The sequence below is a fragment of the Sphaeramia orbicularis genome, chromosome 11 (genome assembly GCF_902148855.1).
Source record: "Sphaeramia orbicularis chromosome 11, fSphaOr1.1, whole genome shotgun sequence".
NCBI lineage: Eukaryota > Metazoa > Chordata > Actinopteri > Kurtiformes > Apogonidae > Sphaeramia > Sphaeramia orbicularis.
The window spans coordinates 47,904,163-47,925,975 of NC_043967.1; the positions used below are offsets into that span (position 1 = coordinate 47,904,163).

Genomic DNA, 21,813 nt, shown 5'->3' on the forward strand with positions numbered 1-21,813 from the left:
GACACAGTATAATAATACATGCTTTGCATACTTCTTGATTTTGCTGACCGTTTCATTCACAGGCTTTTTTGCAAAATACCAGACTTCAAATTGATGTCAACTCATTTTCTTGTCTATTATACATTGTTTGTCCGGTAGATGACCTAGTAGAGCAAATGAAGCCTCAAGAAAATTTGCGCTGGATTGAACCAATTTGATGAAAGGCTTCAGTGCTTCATGAAACTTCATATGCCCATCACTACTGACGGGTCAAACAGGATGTTCACTAGTAAAACAGTTACCGGGGCTCAGTCAGTTCCTGTCAAACATTACTGATGGCTGCGTATGTAATTATTCTCCAGTGAATTGGGCGAGTTACCACGGTATTCCTACCCTTAAAATGTCAGGTGCAACAAACATCACAATACGGTCTTGTTCAGCAGCCATTTTGATCTGAATATCACCTGGTTTGACACCCGGACTGTACCTGATGCAGAACTACACCCTATTGTGTGAGTGATGTATTGTATTTTACGTGTCTCCCGGGTGTCTTGCGTTGAATGTATTAAATATGAAAGGAAATGCTTCACTCGTCAATTATGTAGGCAGCCTTAGAAACTTTGTAAACATTGTTTAAATGTTCAGCGACGTTTTGGCTAAACTGTATATTAGCATTTTGTTTTTTGTTATCTACATGCTACTTCCATTCAAGAGCCATTGTTTATTGTGGGACAGTGATGTTTCCCATTGTGAAGTGGCTCACTGAAAATCAGCTTTGTCACAGCTGTTATTGTCTGTGTTTCCCACTGGGTCATGCAGACATTCGGATTCCCCCAGAGCAGCAGGGACGTAGCCCCCATGTGGACCAGGAGGATCCAGAGCCCCCCCACATTAAAGAGGAACAGGAGGAAGAGTGGATCAGTCAGGAGGAAGAGCAGGCAATGAAACTTCTACTACTATCAGGTTGGCATCTGTTGTTCTGTCTGTGCTGCCGTGGTAATGCTACACGATGCTTGTGGCAATATACACATGGTATACATTCACTTCACTAGAGGAACATCAGCTAAAATCTCAACAAAACCAACTGTTGGACAACAAAACACAATCCACACAATAAGCAGTTAAATGAGCAAATATTGAAAACAATACCAGAATTTTTCTAGAATAATTTCATAAAACAAGACAAATGTAACAAACTTCTCACCACTAATTTAACACTAAGCAGATTCAACAGTACAAGTATTATTACTTTTCTGCTAAAACTCACAGAACAAGACAAAAGTCAAACTATGACGTAATGACTATGAATTTTGTCTTACCTTTGCTGTTTTCTGATCATACCTTGGTTTTGTATGAATGAAGCTTCTACCATCTCCTAATTCATTGTTTTGTGTAGCATTGAAATGATTCCCACTAGAGACAAATGGCTCGGGGTTTACAGGATACAAAGTCACCTCTGTCTGATACTGATTGACAGCTGTTTTAATAATGACTGTAGACCTGGTGCACTGTCGTTCATCATATAAAGTACAGTTCTAAGCAAAGGGTCTCACTCACTGACTTTGAACTACAATTTGAATATTTAAATAAAACCAAACAAAACTAAAACTGTCAGATCAACTTTTATAACAATGCGAAATGTGATATCTGAGATTTAAAGCTATACCTACCGATGTGGCATTTCTCACAGCACTTAGTAAAAGTTTGAACATGAACAACCCGCCTCCCTCCAAAGCCCCTCCCCCTTCCCCTTGCCTGAGCTCTGATGCTCGCCTCCTCTCACCTGATGAGCGCGGAGGAAGCGGAGGGGCAGGTCCGGTCCACTTCGGTGTGTCCGCAGACCCCTCCCTCAGTAATCAGATGCATCATCCACCTGCCGCGGGCCCGCGGCCCCTGTTCCATCAGTAGACCCTGAATTTAAGGGTCTGGTCTGTGCAGTACTGGGTCAGTGTCTTCACTGCACCACGGAGATAAGATGCCCAGACGACGGGCGCGCGCACTGTGAACGCGTGGCCTCCGCGAATTTTTCCGTGGACATTTGAGGTTTCATAGTCCATATATTTATCATCCTACATAATCCTACACTGTGTGACGCTATGTACATGTACCTGTATGAGTCCCACGGTCATAAAAGCTGAGCTTTATGCAGACCTGTTCAGTCCAGTACAGCTGACTTCCGGACTTTTATCTCCATCCTTCATTCATCAGACTCCTGTTTGTTCACCTTAGTTGTTGTTTCTGTTCATAAATCCGTTTATTCCCTTCCACATGTGCATTTGAGTTCTATCCACACATCCTAGAAAGACTGTGGTCAGTGACAGGAGAAGCAGCGCGAGTGATGCGTCAGATTCAGAGGTGCCCGTATAGGATGTGGAGACGGCGATAATGGATCGGATGCTGGACGACCGTAATGGATGATTGACAGGAGGCTCAGTCAGGTTCGGCCAATTATTTTATTCGGACCGAATAAAATGATTGGTCAGACTTTTATCAGAAATATACGAGAATTAAACATTTTTGAGTTTCAATACCTGGTGGATTTCTTTTACATTTTAGTTTAACACACGCTTATTAGGAGCATTTTAAGATGACAAAAGAAAAGTGTAAAAATGCCACATCATACGGTATAGCTTTAATTGAAACTGTGAGGCACTGTGAAGAATGAGTAGAGCCTGAGGACACTGAGCATTTATTGGACACATTTGACACAAACATTGAATTCTGTTGGTCCAGTCTTTGTTTATGTTAAACAAATATGTGCATTAACAGGAAAGGCTCCTAACAAGATGAATGTCTGACCTTTGGTGGCATCATTGTGAAAATATGTTTGATTAAATATTTGTGTTTTAGAGTGTCCTACACCCATCCAAAAGCTGTGGATGGTGAAAGAAGAGCTCTCCCTGGAGCAGCAGGACAGGAGCCCCAGTCTGGACCAGGTGGACCCAGAGCCTCCCCATACCAAGGAAAAGGAGAACCTGTGGACCAATCAGGAGGGAGAAGCGCTTCAAGGGCTAGAGGAGGCTGATATCACTATGCTCCCATCCACTCCACCTCATGTGAAGTGTGAATATGATGAAGACAAAGCTCAGTCCTCACAGCTTCATCAAAGTCAAACTGAGGAGAACACAGAGGAACCAGAAGATGGAGATGACTATGGAGAATCAGAACCGGACAGCATCCAAAATAATGACTTCCCTATAAGTGATGTGGCATGTAAAACAACACAATATCAATGCACTGAGGATGATAAAAAGTCCAAGTTTTTGTCAGTGTCGGAGGCACAGACGACAGTCCACACAACAAAGAAGCTTTTCCGCTGTCCAGTTTGTCACAAAGGTTTTGTGCGTCAAGGTAAACTCAAGGTACATATGTCAGTTCATACAGGAGAGAGGCCTTTCTGCTGTTCGGTGTGTAAGAGAGGTTTTGCGGATAAAGGTAATCTTAACAAACACATGTTAGTTCATACAAGAGAGACGCCTTTCTGCTGTTCAGTTTGTAACAAAGTTTTTGCTTATAAAAGTAATCTTAAGAAACATATGGCAATTCACACTGGAGAGAAGCCTTTCAGCTGTTCAGTTTGTAAGAAACCTTTTGCGGATAAAGGTAATCTTAATAGACATATGTTAGTTCATCCAGGAGAGAAGCCTTTCATTTGTTCAGTTTGTAACAAAGGTTTTGTACGTAGATTTGAAGTTAGGCAACATATGGTTGTATCTCATCCGTTTTATGTCCAGTGTTAACCACGTATCTTCAAATGTGTTTTGGATTTTTTGTCATGAGTAGATCCTTTATGGATTGAGGTCAAAATTCTTCTTTTACAAGCTCTCTTGCATCATTTGGAACATGTAGAATAGTACGTCTTTGTCCTGCTCATAGTCATGCACTGTTTTAGCCAAATGACAACAAAATAAGAGTAAATATATAATACATTTTTGCAGAAAACTGACATGGATTATTTTACTGCATATTTGACCTTTTTTTTTTATTTCTGAGAATACTGACTACAAATAATACTACAAATATATCATGAGCTAAAAGAATATGATGCATGGCTGTAGATTAAATTACCAACAGTAAGTAAAATATTTCAGATGAGCTTAATGTTAAACATATATGGAGCGTTATGAGCATACAGAGCTGATGATTATTCCATCCACTTTGACTAAAGCTTCAGTTTTGTGCGTATGGTGGTCATTTGGTGATACACACCTCACCTTTAGGATTTATGGTGAAAAAGTTCAACTTTGGTCTCATTAAATCATAACATACACATAGGTTTGGGAGACTGGTGAGCTTTGTTAGAAAAGGCTTCTGTCTTGCACCAATTTATATGGCAAAACCCTTAGTTCTTCCATGATTAAACCAGATTGTTGAACATGGATCTGCTGGTCCTGGCCTAAAGATAGTCTCTCCTAAATATTCATGTGCACTGTGCCAGATTGATGGTTTTCTTTTTTTCTTTTTTGGTTTAAGTTTTTATTGGATTTTATTTTGGAGAATGTGCATGTTTTACATTCACATGCACATATAACATTTTACAATGTTGTTTTTCTATATTTCTTTTCAGAAAAGAATAAAACAATCTATCTGTACATTTTCCTGCGTATATCTCCAGTGCCTTCCCTTCTTGGTTTCTCATCCCTTTTTTTTTTTTTTTTTTTTTTTGAACAACAGAACATTAATAAAAAAATAATAATAAAAACAACAGTAAGATAGTAGATAAACAACAGTGGGTGTCATGTTTTGTTCCTTTTTAGTGTTCATAAAGTCCATTCATACCTTCCAGCATTCCTCAAATTTGTCATGTTCTAGTCTCAATGCAAATGTGAGTTTTGTCAGGGAAATTTCTTTAATAAGTTCTATCCAATCTTCTAATGTGGGTAATTTTTCAGTCATCCATTTACTAGTGATTGCTTTTTTTAGCAACCAACACAATATTCAACACATTTTTTTAAATTTTTTATTACAAAATCCTTTTTCACAGTCTGAATTGATGGGTTTTTTTTAACCCTCAAACCCTGAATAGTCTCAGAGACCAAAACCATCTACTGACCTAAAATATGTTATAACTCTAGAACCACTACTTTTATCAATACAATTAAATATTTCAGGTAAAATGTCATTTCTCAGATCTTCAGCAACATCAGATATGACCCATTTGGACATTCAGAGACTCTGTAGTGAACATGGAAACACCATCTTCTACAACATTGATTCACCAGTAAAACCCACATAGTTGTGTGGTGTCTTATTTTCTCTTATTGAACTGCATTCAAGTGTTATTCTTTTGAAGGGCTGCTATACCAGGACACGCTACTTTACTATATATTAATCATAGAAGATAGCTATTCAAGAAAAAGTACCAGAGCTGCTGTGTTGTGAATACAAGTACACAGGAATGCCAGTGGGGACAGCTAAAAGGTATTTTTTTAAAAAACTAGCGAGACATTTGAGTCCATTAGATACAGCACATATAAACAATATAAAGTATGAGCAAATGGGGACTTCAAGCAGCCCAGGGGTATGGTTAATGGCCATTTATGCCCCATACACACCTACATCTTACATTCTACAAGCGAAGTTTTGTTGGTAAAAACTCAGTTTGTTCTGCAGAACTGCTCAGGCTTTGTTCTCCATGTTGAAGAATAAAGCTCTCTGGATTCAACTCTACTGGACACCAAATGCTCATTTGGCTCTGTGTTTTCCTCAGAAGAAGACTTGAACACTTAGAAAGTTTTAGAAGAATAGACTTAGAGTATAAAGAGTGAAGGTTTTGCAGCTTAGGTAGGACTAGTCTCCAGCTGGCTCTAGACTGGGTGTTGAAGTACGGCCTCAACATCCACATCAGTTTGATAAATGCCAGTGGATGGAGACACTTGTTTTTATGTTCAGTTAATAATATATTTTGCTGAAAACATTTTTTCCCCAGTTTTCTCTGTTCTGTTATAATAACCTTTGAAGCTTTTATGAACATCGACCTGATCAGTAAATTGAATATAGGAAAATACCTTTCAGTGCAAAAATGACAAATGCAGAGGATAATATTATAATAAATGGTCATATAGAGATAAATATTCACTTGGAGTCACCAGTAAAACAGTTAAGAAAGGGTTTTTAGTTTGTTTCATCACTTTTTTGTGAGTGCATATATAAATTTAAGCTTACACTTATTGATATTCTATGAGAATATGATGAAAAAATAATAATTGATAAATTGGTTAAGGTGTTGTACAACCTGAGAACAGCTGCTTCTTTGGTCTGTTAGGATGTTACAAAGAGAAGAGAGACAAGAATCAATGAGTGTTAAAGGTCAGTCAGTTCTTATGAGCCTCTGAAAATGGATAGGTGACTGTACATTCAAAATAGTTGTAATTCCTACAGTTAATGCAATATCTGTTAAAGCTATTGCGTTAAAATTGAGAGTCCACACATCAACCATTTCTTATGTTGGTGTACAGACAAATAGAAAACCTATGACATTGTCCAAATACTTATGGACTTCAGTGTATCTTAGCATTTAGTACCATCACTGCCTTTGGATATTTGCTGTTTTTGTTTGTCTTTGTTTTATCGTCCTGTGATGCCTGACAGAAAACAGCTGTTCAAACAGATTGTCCTGGAGGATACTGCAGGTCTGCTTGAGGTAGCTGGGTCTATGGAGGTCTTCCAGGGAGGGGAGGGAGCAGCCAATGGTTTTGTGGCCCTCTGGACTCTCACCTATTTACGTAGTTAAAGGTGCGTGAGACTTTCGTGACCAATTTTTCATCATATCTGTAAAACCTCAGTCATAGCCTAAGTATCACAAATCTGTAAGTCTTTCTGTGATTACTCACCTGAATCTCTTGCATTACAGTGAACAATTTCGAAGTGCCATCCGCTTCCCACAATGCACGTCGTGACAAAAAATTCCGAAAATGCCTGGGTTACCTCCCGGCTCTGAATGTAAACACATGGTTTGGTTTATGGTGGATGGCACTTCAAAGTTGTTCACCATAATGCAAGAGATTCAGTTGAGTAATCACAGAAAGACTTTACAGATTTGTGATACTTAGGCTACGACTGAGGTTTTACAGATTGGATGAAAACTTGGTCACGACAGTCTCCCGCACCTTTAAATTCAGGTGGAGATTATATTATATTATATTATAATTAGATTAGATTAAAATAGATATAACTATGTTGATCTTTTGGACAGAGCCCTCAGGAGATTAAGTTTTTTTGTTTGTTTTGTTTTTTTTGGAAAAACTTACACACTCACATAGATGAGATTCACTTCGTAGGTACTGAAATTTAGTATCAAACATTTTTCATATTTCAGGGTCAGTGTCAGGTCAAAACTGTGTCAAAACCTGGTTATGTCTGCACATTAACCCTCATTGACCCAAACAGTCACTGGCAGCCAAGACTGACTGATATTAACTGTTGATCCACTAATCATATCAATGCATGTAAATAATTGGTGTAAAATGCAGTCTCTCATCTTTTCATGGTCATCAGATATGACCCATTTGGATGCTCAGAGGCGCCGTAGTGAACACTGAAACATCGTCATCTTCTCCAACATTGATTCACCAGTAAAACCCAGTAGCAGACAAATAACAGTGGTTGAAGTTTGAAGACACTAGTTTTTACTTTCAGTTTGGCTGAAAAAGTCACTTTTTCTTCAGTTTTCTCTGTTTTTGTTACAATAGCCCCCAACTTTACTCTGAGCCTCTCTGAACATATACATGATCAGTAAATAAAATATAGGAAAATACCTGACTTTCATTGACAAATGCAAAATAAAGAGGATAATGTTATAATAAATGCACTGTAAGACCGGATAAGTTGAGTTTACTTAAAAAATCTCAGGTAACTTGTTGCCTTAAAAAATTTAAGTAATGAGTAATGAAAACTTGAGTGTATTAAAGACTTAAATGCTTGATTTAAATAGAATTGCTATTTTAAGTACAACACACTAAATACCAAGTTAATTTAACTTAAAATTTGTTACAATGTCAATTACTTTGTATAATCATTAGACTTATTATCACCAGTTCATTAGACTCAATTCCAAATTGACTTAAATTATAATCTTTCACAATAGATACGGTTTTGTATAATTATTCACCTTAATATATTGTAGCACAGATGGGAGTTAGCTCAATGTAATATACTGCTACATGAAATTCTTTTAACTTCACAAAGCATTTGAATTTCCATCGTACAAGAAGATAGGTGGATGAACAGTAAAGCCATTGTTCTTCCTATGCTTTGACTCATGGTGCAACTCTACAAAAACACAAAAACAAACTCAAAAAGGCCAATAAACATTGTCATACACATTAAGTCCAAATTAACACTAACACCACAACCCCACTGAACCCCTGCACAGAAAAATAACACATTTTCAACAACATGCCCAATACCCACAATGCAATGAGGAGATAAAAAGGTGTGGTCATGACTAAAACTTAGTGATTTAAATCCATTCAACTTAAACTTTTTCGTACTTTCAACCTTGTCTACAAATTAGTGGAATATACTTAACATTTTATAGTAATGTCATCAAACTTAAATCATTTAAGTACATTGTAATTAAAGCATTTTAGTAAATACAAATTCTGGGCTTACAGTGTGGTGATAAATCACTTAAGAAAGTTTAAATAGACAGAAGTAGCCCTGGATCTTCATGGGTTAATGTAGCTTTATTTATATGACTAATCTGACGCATCTTCTTGCTCTTTACCCTGTATCCTTAACCAGAACCTAAAGTGAAATCCAATGTGTGATCCTCACAGCTATGTGTGTGTACATGACCTCACATTGCAGATCACCCACCACCTCCCGAGTGAGATCTTAAAACAATGGAGAGCTGCCTTCTTTTCCTGCCGCCTTATAAATGAATTCATTTGAGGTGTCAGATGGTGCTACAGCCTCACCTTTCACACCAGTTATGTCCTCCTCTCCCTAATATATGTACATGATTTTGTGTTCCATCAGATATGGCTGCAGGTTCTCTTTAACATGCATGTAAAGGCATCATAGGAAATACATATCCACTGGGTATCACGTGGTTTTTCCAGTTTTTGGTGCGTTTTCTGTCCTCATCAGGTACATGTCTGGTTTTTAGGAGTTGGAAGCAGTGATTTATGATGAAATACTTGAAAATCACTCATATTAAAGTTACACTTTCAGTACAGTTTGGGATAGTTGAGGCATGTTCATTCATTTTTCTCCTGATCTGTGCACAAAGAGAACATATATGTAGCTACTGGAAATTCCCCACGATGGTTACTCGCTGCACCCACGTCACCCAGTTTAGTTAACCAATCCGCACTGATGGTTGCGGCTCTTTTTCTTTTTTTCTTTTTTTTTTTCTTTTTTTTTTCTTGCGCTGAAGGTGAAGGCTGTGACTGCAGTGGAGGAGTGTAGAGGGCTGATGGATAAGGAGATGCGTATTGATGGAGGTGAGGGATGAGGAGGTGCGTGTCTGATCCACGGCTAGGGGACGGAGGAGAGGAGGAGGCGGCGTGATGGTTCAGCTCCGCGGCTTTTACGCATCCCCTCTGGTTGCGCCTCCATCCGACCACCGCTAACAGGACTGCTCCAGGTAACAACACTTTCAACTGTTTCCATCCGGTTTTTTTTTTATGTTCAACTGTGTGTTTTTAAGTCTGAAGCAGTTGGGATGCGTCAACTGGGGGGTCGAGGGCGCGTCTGGAAGTCACGCAGTCCACTGTGGAACTCCACACCTGCAAAGTGAAAGAAAGAAGAAACAAATGAGAGCTTCAGCCATGACTGTGTTAATGCCTGAAATATGGGATGGATCTGCCCAGACTGGGTTTTATTCTCATACCTGTGCACGTGAGCGTAAATCTGATCAAACCATCGGTGGGAGTTTTTTGGTGCATCGACACATGTAGATGTTCTGTGGGTTCACCAGCAGGGGGCGCCCCCGTCACGTTTCCCACAGTCAGTGGTGTTTTCTGTCCACTGTGATTTCATCCACCTGTTTTATGCACGTTTTCACTTGATTCAGTAAAAGAAAAAAACACGAAGCGTCTTCAAACTCGAAATATAACGTTTTTTACGGTTGAGAGACAGCCAGTAGTTCAGTTAATGTAGTGAATGTATTTTACTAAAGTGTCTTTTACAAACACAGGCTCAAGACCCAAGTGGATGTGACTGAGTTCACCAGTTTTTCACTTTTGTCTACTTTCTTAGTTATTTTGGTCATATTTGTTCATTGTCATTATTTTTTGCATTTATTGTCATTTTCTTTCATTCATGCTATTTTTGAAATATATATCTTTTTAGATATATTTTTGTTATTTTTAAATATCATTTTTCATATCTGTTAATTGTCGCATTTTTCATTTTCATTTATTACCTTGCTACAAAAATCAACATTTTCTTAATTTGTCCACTTTTTTCAGTTTTTCCATTGTCTTGATTTCAAAATGAAACATTTTCCTTATTAGTTTTTTTTTTTTTTTTTTTTTTTTTTATTGTGATCATTTTGTTTATTGTACAGATATTTTGTGCATTTGTGTTTATTGTTCCTGAATTTTATGTTCACTGCCTTGGTTTGTAAAACAATATATTTATATATACATGGTCTTGATTATTTTGTTCTTTTTTATTATTTTAGCAATAATTTTGTTCATTGTTATTTTCTATATATTATTTTTCATATTTGTCCATTTTCTTGATTATTTTTCTTCAATTTTGCTTATTTTCTTGGTTTTTTTTTAAAAAGATTGTTAATCTTCTTGGTTATTTTGTTCAGTTTTGTGTTGACTGTTCTTGTCTTTCTATTTTTGTTTTCATTTTTTGTTGTGGTTTTGTTCAGTATTCATTATCTTCCTTATTTTCTTCATGTTTGTTCATTTTTTTGGTTTGTTCATTTTCTGATTGTTTTCTTTTCTTATGTTTTGGTAATTTTTTTTCATTGCAATGGTGATTTCTGTCTTTATGATGATTATTTTGTTCCATAAGGATTTAATAGGATACTTGGGGGGGGGATCAGTCACTTGATATTAATGAAGTTGTGGCTGTGATTCAGTAAAGGCACATTTTAAGGTTGTTTTTTTAAACAGTTGATAATTTAAAAAAAAAACAAAAATTCGAACACAATGATCACATGTTCATGACAACCAGAGATGTAGTGTTCGAGGCTTCAGTCAAATTGTTTTTTTTTTTTTCAGTTTGTTTTCATCTACTTACAGTTTTTATGTCAATACCCCATGTTCTGACTTTTTTGTGTTGTTTTTCTTCTGGTCCTATCCATCCAGCTCTAATCTAATCTCCTGTGTGAATCTTGTTTTTTTCTCTCAGGATGTCTGCGAACCATTCTCTGTGGGTTTCCACTCCATCGTATCCAGTCCACAGTGACTCTTTGTTGAACTCTTCATCTTCTCCTCCTCCTCTCTGGGAAGCTCCATCCTTCACTGTGGCCGCTCGTTGCCGTGTTGCTGCCACCCTGGTGCTGTTCATCTTTGCCGCCTTCAGTAACCTGTCAGTCCTGGTCAGTGTGTGCTGGGGGCGGGGCTACCGTCTGGCCGCTCACCTGCGGCCACTCATCGCCAGCCTGGCGTCAGCTGACCTGGTCATGACCTTTGTGGTGATGCCCCTGGACGCCATATGGAACATCACAGTGCAGTGGTACGCTGGGGACGTCATGTGTAAGCTACTGTGTTTCCTGAAGCTGTTTGCCATGCACTCGGCAGCGTTCATCCTGGTGGTGGTAAGTCTGGACCGGTACCGGGCCATCCTCCATCCCCTGGACTCACTGGATGCTGGGCTCAGGAACAGACGGATGCTCCTGGTGGCCTGGATCCTCAGTCTGCTGCTGGCATCTCCACAGGTACAGAACATGGCCTTTATCACAGAGCTGTTCCACATTCTGCACATTCATCAGTACAATTATCACAGTATGTAATTTGGAAACACTGCCTGATGGAATAATGAGTGAGAACTGAAGAAAGAGACTTCACTCATTATTAAAATATGGCAGTTTCTGCATGTAATGACTCAAGTAATGAACAAATACCTAAAGAATTTTGGGGGATGGATTATTCAGCAGAGAACCTGTATAGTGTATTTAGCCGATGTGATAAAAGTAGCTAATGTGAACAATACCAAAAATATGAAATCATTCACTCTTTTCTCAGGGTATTAAGAAATTTCACAGGTGACTTGGTGATGTGGAGGCGGAACTAAAAGTTTTGAGAATTTCTATTCTGATATAAAAAAAAAATGCACCAAAGCAAATCAAAATACTTCGTTAATCCCAGGGGGAAATTATTGGGTGTTACAGTCACTCCATTCAGTTATAATAGAAAGTATCAGGAAAGAAATTAGCGATACAAAAGAAAAAAATACACACATATAAAGCTCTAAATACACACACGCACACACACACACACACACACACACACATATATATATATACACACACACACTATATGCACTAGACAATATATTAGCAATATATATTAGCATTATGATAATTAAAGCAGCGTATGATGTCACCAATTTTTCATTAAATCTGTAAAACCTGAGTGATAGCCTAAGTATCACAAATCCGTTTGTCTTTCCATGATTACGCACCTGAATCACTTCCCCCAAGGTGAACAACTTCGAAGTGTACTCCATCACACGCATTGCATTTGTTTACATACCAAACCAAAATCAAAACCAAGTCATCACTGGGGCCTTTTTGGAATCCCACGCAGCCGCAGCACCAAGAAGCAATGAAGCCGTTTCCATGTTTGTTGCCGCTGCGGCCATACTGTGGCTGTGTGGAATTCCGAAAAGGCCCGAGTGACAGTTTGGTTTGGTTTGGCATGTTCACCATGAGGGGAGTGATTCAGGTGTGTAATCATGGAAAGACTAACAGATTTGTGATACTTAGACTATCGCTCAGGTTTTACAGATTTGATGAAAAATTGGTGACGAATGTCATAAGCTGCTTTAAAGAGATATACTTAATAAATGTGCAAAAATGTTGTTGTGTGTAATTATAATAATGATCTTATAAGGTGGAATGAGAAGAACTTTAACATTTCATACTCTCAGTGGAATTAATAACAGCTGTACTATTATGTATTTAAACAGAGGAAAATAAGAGAATATATAAATTCTGCTGTTTCAAATTGGGGCCATTTGAGTATGGATTTCTCCATTTATAAGACGTAACTCTGTCGGTCAAAATGGAAATTATATCTACAAACAGCAGCAGGAACAGAAGCGACACATCTGTAAATGACACCAGAATAGGTATTTGCTCGCTCTCTCTCAGCAGTTTTTATGACTTTCTACATTTATCTGCCAGTGTGCTTTCAGAGATTTACACACTAAAACAGAAAATCTACCCACTTTTATTTCTGTGGTGTCACAGGCAGTTAAATCTATCTATATGGAGTAAATGTGTCAGCCCTGTTTATCTCTTTTTGCATTTCTTTTCAGTAACATTTCTTTGAGTACCTAATAAAACATAGGTATTAACTTGTTATAACCAGAGGCCATCAGGCTGGTCTGGGTTATGATTAAAGGTACAAAGGATGCTGGGTAAGTGTGTGTTCAAGCTCCCCCATGGGTTTTTATTGCTGAGTGAAGCTTAAAATAAAACAGTGTGAAAACGTGTCCTTCAGATCTTCAAGAGAATAAACCCTTTGATCAGTAAAAGCATTGTAAATACAGGTATCTGTAAGAAAAAAGAACATACAACCAATCAAAAGCACCAAATGGAGATAATTACTGGAATTCATAATGAACAGATGAATACTGTCCTTTAAATCTCTATATCGACAATATATTAGAGATAGTAGTTTTGTTTCCAGAATCCTAATTGGAACAGACAGGATTTAAACAAACAAACAAACAAAACAAAACAAAACACTATGATGTACTGACAAAACCTCAGACCATGATTTGATTTTTGGTTAATAATACTATAAATACATCCATAAAATTCCAGAGGGTTTTTACAACAAAAAGTATAAAGTATTGAAACAGACACATAGAAAAGTCAGAACTAAACAGCTTCTGCAGGTAAAGTCAATATTCAGTGTGACCTCCATTTGGATTCAGTAAATCTTTATCTCTCTTGGTTGACTGGATGTTTTCTTCAATAATCTTGTGTTATATTACACACCTTCACAATGTCCCAGACGGTTTCACGGTCTTTTATCCTTTTCTCAGTCTAGATGATCCCCTATAGCTTCCACAATATTCACGTTTGTTCCTGAAATGCATGACCACACATATGTATTTCTCAGTCTTTGTAGTAATATATGGAAACCTGGAATATAAGCAAATATGTAAACGGTATTAAAAACCAAAATGCATTTCAGAAAAAAAAAAATCAGAATGTTGTGGGCCTATTGTGTATCACAGTTTGCAGTGTTTTCCATAAAGTAGTGCTTTGACAGAGTGATGTGTGTATAGTTTTAGTTAGCGGTAAGATCTTTGATGAAAACTCATTTTTATGTGTTGAATTAGGGGTTTTATTTGACAAGTTCATTAACCCATAAAGACCCAAACATTCATCATCGACTAAAAGTATCCACTAATCCACTTGATCCACTAATGCTATCAATACATGTAAATAATTGATGTAAAATACAGTTTGTCATCTTTTCATGGTCATCAGATATGACCCATTTGGATGTTCAGGGGCTCTGTAGTTACCATGGAAACACTGTCATCTTCTACAACATTGATTCACCCAAGGAGTTTGATAAATGACAGTGGATGGAAATGCTTAGTTTATGTTCAGTCACTGGTATATTTTGCTAAAAAAAGTCCCTTTATCTGCAGTTTTCCCTGTTTTTGATATGATAATACTCAACTTTAATCTGAGCTTTATGAACATCTTCATGATCAGTAAACTAAATACAGTAAAATACCTGATTTATACTGATAAAGTGCAAAATACAGAGGATACTTTTATAAGTAAATCACTTAAGAAAGGTTAGTTATAGAGAAAATCTCATTTGGGAACTGACATAAGGGTAGTGCTGGGTTTTTATGGGTTAAATAAACCCATGGATTTTTGCAGTCTGGAAGGTGAGTTAAGTCCAGGTTTAGGTTTGTATTTTGACCATTTGATTAAATAAGCACAAAAGAAACAAGGAGAGAAGACATGGGACACGGAATTAACTTCAACTGAGACATGAAAAAATGAGAAAAATGATGAGTTATTTTTTCTAAAAACCTGAGCAAACAAACCTGCAGACGGTGGGCAGACCTGTCTCATCAGTCTTGTTCAGAAAGACATAAAGCATTTCTGTAAATGGACATCTACGGCCACAGCATCGTAAAACTGCTCGTAAATAACCCCGTTCCACTCCATCAAACGCCCTCTCTGCAACTAATGATAAGCCTGCACCTCAGAAGACACATCAATAACATAAAGTAAATGTCATACATCGTCTATGGAGTCCTTACTTTTTATGAGTATTTTGGCAAATAATGATACACTTTGATGACTGCTTGGTCAATACGTATTTAAGAGCCCTGTTCCATGGTTGATTCATGTGAGAAAAAATGTAATTATTCTTTACTGAAACAGAAGGTGACGTCAGAGGCCAAACTCAGCTGAGGAACCAGTGTTAGAATTTGAACCTTCACAAGAATCAGCCAGAAGATAGTGTTGTATCATGCTGTTTTCAGATGTAACAGGAAATAGAACCACATCTCATATCAGGCCAGAGGTTATGACAGTAAATAGATGCTTTCACCAATTACATATGGAGTCAAATCAGTGTTAAAATAAGTCAATGAAAAAACAAAAGAAAAATTAAGAGTTGCAATACTTTCAGAAATTTTTGCACTTAACTTCTATGCTGTTTATATTATGTCTTGTGTCCATGCTTATTAAGTTTTATATCTTTTAAATGCATCATACAATGACAACAAAAGCCAAACATGTATTTTTCATTCTGATCATTTTTCACTTTCATACACATTTCTACTTTTATTTTGTAACTTATATCTTCAGATTCAGCTCATGTTACTAATGTTGGATGCTGATTTTCTAATCTGTTTTATCTTGTTTTAGGTGCTTTTGTTTTTGTTCCAAGCAGATGATGGATATATGAGAAAACTTTAATCTGGCTGAACCTCTGCTTTATTTATGAACAAAACCTACTCATGACTCTCACGTCTGAGGTTTCATTTGTTGTTGGATAATCAAACTCATGGTGTGGAACTTTTTTTTTCCAGGAGAATTGAACTGAAACATGAAAGAAATAGTGCTTCATTGTGCTAGACTACTTAAGTGAACCAGACTTCACAGACTGTTGTACAAAAGGCTGTTTTCAAGCCCAGACAGTCTGTGTCCTCATCTCAAGAAACTAGAACTTTGTTGAAAAATGCTGCTGTTTTACAGCTGGGTGCAATGAAAGGATTACTTATATACAATAAAGCATCAAATGTAAAAGCACTATCAATGCTTAAGTTAGCTGTTCAACTCAGTGTTTGTTGTGATTCAGCAAGAAATATGTGAAATACTTGTTAGACTTTGTGCCATTTATCAGTATTACTAAGTTTGTACTGTATCTGGATGATTTTCTTTTGTGAAATAAAAAGATATTTAAAAAAAAAAAATGGAATGTTGACATTAGAGAATGTATGGTTATGTATATATGGAAAAATCAAATTTGTTTGTGTCTTTTTTGTAACAAATCATTCAGATTTCAAACTGGCATTTAAAGGGTTACCCCCCCCCCCCAAAAAAAAGAAAGAAAATAGTAAAGGTTAGACAAAATTAGTAATATTCGTCTCATAATGACAACTTTATTTTGTTCTTTGTCTTGTTCAGTGAGTTTTATCAATAGAGAAATAATACTGCACTGTTGGATCTGCTTAGTACTTGCTTTGTGCTGTGAAGTTTGTGACGTTGGTCTGTTTTATTAAGTAGCAGTGAAAGAAGTGAACCTCCGTGCTACAGTAAAAACACTTTTAAATGTTACACTACAGCCGATATGTGCAACTGCTCTAAGCACTGGTAGCATAACATCACTATAACCACTGACCCTCTTCATGTAAGGTCACAGATCACACACACACACACACACACACACGCATGCACGCACGCACGCACGCACGCACGCACGCACGCACACACACACACACACACACAGGACTCCCATAATGCAACGCTCTCTACACCAGATTCATCCTCTGACATCTGCCGTTGTCAGTGTTTCACCCTCAGCGCTGACACCAACCAGACAGATCCTAACATCCTGTGCAGACACTGCACCTGAATGCCATAATTATGCTTTTCACCAAGTAATCATGGCATACCCAAAGAACCTCCTCAATATGTGGTTCTTCTTTGTAGTTTGTTCATTATAAACAAATATAGAATTTGTTTATTAAGGCAAACTACACTTGTGCCTTCGTGTGATCACATGATGTTCATTCTTCATCTCTTTACACTCTCTTCATCCTCAGCTGCTCATTTTTCGGGCCATTAAAGCTGATGGGATGGACTTCACTCAGTGTGTGACCCATGGGAGTTTCCAACATCGCTGGCAGGAGACGGCATACAACATGTTTCACTTTGTGACGCTGTATGTCTTCCCTCTGCTTGTCATGACTTTCTGCTACACCCGCATCCTCGCCAAGATCAATGGGCAGATGCACAAGAGCAAAGGTGTGTGTCTTCAGAATCAACATTTACTCATCACTATGACTTTACATGGACTCAGAGCAGAAACAGAGCAGCTGTGGCCTCTAGTCTGTCCACTAACACAGTGGACTGAACTAAGGCCTGAATCATGAAGCCAGTTCAGACTATTTCTATATTGGCTTTGTTGCAGATCAAGAACTACACCAGCACTTTAGTATTATTATAGTATTACTAAACTTTATTAAAGCTAGACCAATGCATTTCAGCTTATGGCCTTCATTAGGATCATCAGAAAATATATCAGCAGCTGGTTTTAAGGCAGGGATGTCAAACTCATTTTGGTTCAGAGGCCACATTCAACTAAATTTGATCTGAAGAGGGCCAGACCAGTAAAATTTATATATTATTATGTTATTATATGTCAACTCCAAACTTTTCTCTATATTTTAGGGTGAAAAAAGTAAATTTACATCATGAAAAGGTTTACATCTACAAACTATCTTTTCAAAAGATGTGAATTACATGAACAAACTGGAAAAATAAGTATAATTTTTACAATATTTTGCCTCAGTTTTTCATTTAGACATGTATATTATAACTTACAGATCACAGTGGATCTACAAACACACAAAACATTTAGTAACAGGCAGAATATTGTTGAAATTGTACTTCTCTTAAGACATTTCAGGTAGCTCATATTTTTTCAGGTTATTCACATTTTTTGTGAAATTAATCTTTGTTTTAGTGTAAATACATGAAAATATTTCCATTTACAAAGAGAAAAATTTGGAGTTGTCATTATTAATATGTTATGATAGTATTTTACTGGTCCTGTCCACTTGAGATTGAATTGTTCTGAATGTGGAACCTGAACTAAAAGGATTGTTGATATCTTAGTGTAATTTTTGCATTTCACAAATTCATCCCAGGGGCCGGACTGGACCCTTTGGTGGGCCAGATTTGGCCCCCGGGCCGCATGTTTGACACCCCTGTTTTAAGGTATGAAACATGAGGAAAATTAAGATAAAAAACAAAACAAAACAATGAAACCTTTATCCAGTTTGACCAGCTCTGACAATCTCAATTGCATTGAATGGTATTGCAAAAGTTATTAAATGTTGCCACTCTTTATATGTAACTATAGACACAGCTACAACCACAGATTTCCTACAAGAACAAACTCTATTTTATTTTAACCTGTTCCTTCCCACCTAATTACTATGCAAAGTTCTAAAGCTTAAAACTGAAGAACCACAAAGCCAAAACGAATCAATGATACCTCATTTGAAAGGTCATAACCTCTAGTTACAGTTGATTTAGTGTGTGGCTAATACACAACCTGAACTACATACAGTAGTCCCATTAATTTCAATCACTATGCAGGTCAGTCTTTCACTAATTATGTTTTGGTGCACAGGAATATTGTAAAATAAACTTAGTGACACAACTGGGGAGAATCAAAGCTTTCTAAGGTGCAGCATGTTTATATTGACAAAAGTTTTATTGTAGAGACTTTAGTGTGTTTAATACAAAATGGTGACTGGAACGCCAACAATCTTGTGGAAATGGAGAGATTAAACACATGAGAAATCTGTAAATATGATAAAGGCTAAAAGCAACACAGCTGCTGCCAAAGACAGAAGGAAAACTCACAAATTACCCGTTGTGTGAATGTGTAAGATAAAACATGACCCACATAACCCCCACCTGGGTTTAACTAATCCAATAGGTGAGATCTTCTACAGTGATGCAAATGTTTCAGTTCTTTAATCCTTTAACTGATTCAGTACTCACTGAGTCATTTAAAGGGTTTTTAAACAACCACCAGTTTGTTAGAACATATAGATTGGACTGTGTTTCAATGGAAAAAGATCATGTGGTCTGATGAGTCCAGACTGACCCTGTTCCAAAAGTGATTACCCATCATGCCTAGTGCCTACAGTCCAAGCCTGTGGGGGCAGTGTTGTGTTCTGGGGTTGATTCAGTTGGTCAGGTCTAGGTTCACAACGTTATGTGAACATTAAATGACATTGCATGAACTTAATGAAACGATACCACAGTGAATGTTTATTATGATCAAAGGTTAAATATTACAACAATGGACATTTTTGACAAATAACTATGATTATATTGTTGATTCTGTTTAATGAAAACTAACATTTGCATAAAATCTTCTATGACTGTCGTTTTAACTGCTTTTCTTTTCATTCTAACACATAGGACAGGATTTTTAAGTTGCTCATGTTATGTTTGTGCAGATGGGGAGCAGTGCCTGAGGCGCAGTGGAACAGACATGATACCAAAGGCTCGGATGAAGACCCTCAAGATGACCATAGTGATTGTCAGCTCCTTTGTCATCTGCTGGACGCCCTACTACCTCCTGGGGATTTGGTACTGGTTCCAACCTGCCATGATAAAGCACACACCAGAGTATGTGCATCACATATTGTTTATTTTCGGCAACCTGAACACATGCTGCGACCCGGTCATCTACGGCTTCTACACGCCTTCTTTCCGGGCTGACCTCGCTGACGTAGTGGCATACTGCTGTGGCCGAAGAAACAACAACGCTTCACCCCGGTCTGTGGATCGCCTGTCGGGTCGAAGTGGTGGAGCCCCTGGAGAGATGGAGTCTGACCTGAGTTCCAATCAGCACAGTGGGAATCCAGGATAGACGATGGATGAATTAGCAGTTTAATACTTAAAGGGATCCTAGGAGGTGTTAGTGCACAATGAGGAGGGTGTTAGTATTTAATGAAGTTATAAAGAGTTGTTTGTCATTCCACATGTCTCTGAATCACTAAACTGTGATCTGCAAATATGTTGTTTGCAGATAATGTCATTGTGTTATGGTGGTGTGAACTACAGACGGAGGGCAAGGGGTGATGTTCTACATAAGAGGCCCTGTCAAAATGACTGTCTGGAGTCATTTACCATCACGCTAATCAGTCAAATGTCAAAAACAGGGAGATTTTACCAAATAAACAAGTTGTTCATAAAGGGAAAATGCAACAAACTTCACAATGAAAAACTGCTTGGAAGTTTCAACTGTATATTTCAGTTCAACACTTTTACACTCAGATAAAAAAAACAAACAAAAAACAAACAAAAAACAGGTAAAATCAGTGCCTCTAACACATTAGATTACATTAATAGTCACACAAAAGACATAAATACAGCAGAAACCACTTTTCGCGATCAGTCTGTCCAAACTGACTGATTGATCATTGATAAGGTAAAACCGTGTCATCTGTCCGTGTCCTCTGATTATGATGTTTATTTACTTTGAACAGTGATGGTTTTTAGAGATATGTCGATGCGTATTATGTTGAGAAAAACCCAAAGGAGGAAAGAAGAAACAAAGTTTAACTCCAAGTGGGATAGTTTTTTCAACTTGTATTTAAGCTTAACAGACATATGAAAAAAAGAAAAAGAAACTCAAACATCTCTTAAAATCTTCTCTCTTCTGTCTTTTCATGTCACAGAGACATTACTTTAACCAGTGATTTGCTTGTGTGTAGTTATTTTCTGTAATTTTTCTTTTGCGGAAAATAATTTCAAAGCACAGCAGCACCAGAGTCAAGTAAGAAATCACCTCACATGATCATTGTAAATCGACCGATAAGTGAATTTAAACATAATTTGTAGATGAGATGAGTTTTTTTCATCCATACACAGTTAACGTATCTGTATCACCTGTTGCTTCAGTCCACATCTGTAGTGACATTTGTAAGTAGTTAATTCAGGAATGGACAAACTACTTCCTACTCATTCTGCTGTTTACATCCTGATCTCCCTCTGAATTTATTGCATCACCAGAATGACATGACTGCAGACACGCTATTGCAGTTACACTCATGACAACTGTATGTGCATCTTATAAAGCATATGCGTGTTTTGACATGTACAGAAGTTCATGTATTATATATTTACCGTAGCCTGCTGACATGTACACTAAAAAAAACTAAATAATTCTTAGTTATATTACTCTGGAAATCATAGCCTGATCTCACCACAATATGAAGAAGTAAGGGAAGGAGTTCAAAAAGACCCATGTTTACATCCCTTATAGTGGTTTGGTGAAAAGCGCAGGAGCAAATAAAAGTGACAGTGGTCAAGTGAAGCGGTTAAAAATGGAAAATTCCTAAAGCAAAGTGTTTAAAGACACCATTGTTCATGTCATGTTGTGAACTGAACGTATATGCTAT

The 21,813-nt window shown here is 37.4% G+C and overlaps 2 protein-coding genes across 2 annotated transcripts in view; both read left to right on the plus strand.

The window, feature by feature from the left end:
* LOC115428012 (zinc finger protein Xfin-like) overlaps positions 1 to 4,605 on the plus strand; it is a 38,498-nt gene extending 33,893 nt beyond the window's left edge. The window contains exon 7 of the mRNA XM_030146780.1: positions 3,583 to 4,605. Within this exon, the coding sequence (XP_030002640.1) occupies positions 3,583 to 3,719 (137 nt within the window). The 3' untranslated portion in view covers positions 3,720 to 4,605. The remainder of the gene's footprint in view (positions 1 to 3,582) is intronic.
* Positions 4,606 to 9,380: 4,775 nt separating this feature from the next.
* gnrhr1 (gonadotropin releasing hormone receptor 1) lies at positions 9,381 to 20,867 on the plus strand. The gene is made up of 4 exons (XM_030146784.1): positions 9,381 to 9,571; positions 11,299 to 11,827; positions 17,428 to 17,629; positions 19,864 to 20,867. Exons 2-4 carry the CDS (start codon positions 11,300 to 11,302, stop codon positions 20,277 to 20,279), a joined length of 1,146 nt encoding a protein of 381 aa, XP_030002644.1. The 5' UTR covers positions 9,381 to 9,571; position 11,299; the 3' UTR covers positions 20,280 to 20,867.
* The last annotated feature ends 946 nt before the right edge of the window (positions 20,868 to 21,813 follow it).

Excerpts from the sequence above, each read along its gene's own strand:
- gnrhr1 (XM_030146784.1), top strand. The coding sequence starts at position 11,300 with ATGTCTGCGAACCATTCTCTGTGGGTTTCCACTCCATCGTATCCAGTC. Across the intron at positions 11,828-17,427 it reads TGCTGCTGGCATCTCCACAG|CTGCTCATTTTTCGGGCCAT; the intron begins GTACAGAACATG and ends CTTCATCCTCAG. Across the intron at positions 17,630-19,863 it reads GCAGATGCACAAGAGCAAAG|ATGGGGAGCAGTGCCTGAGG; the intron begins GTGTGTGTCTTC and ends ATGTTTGTGCAG.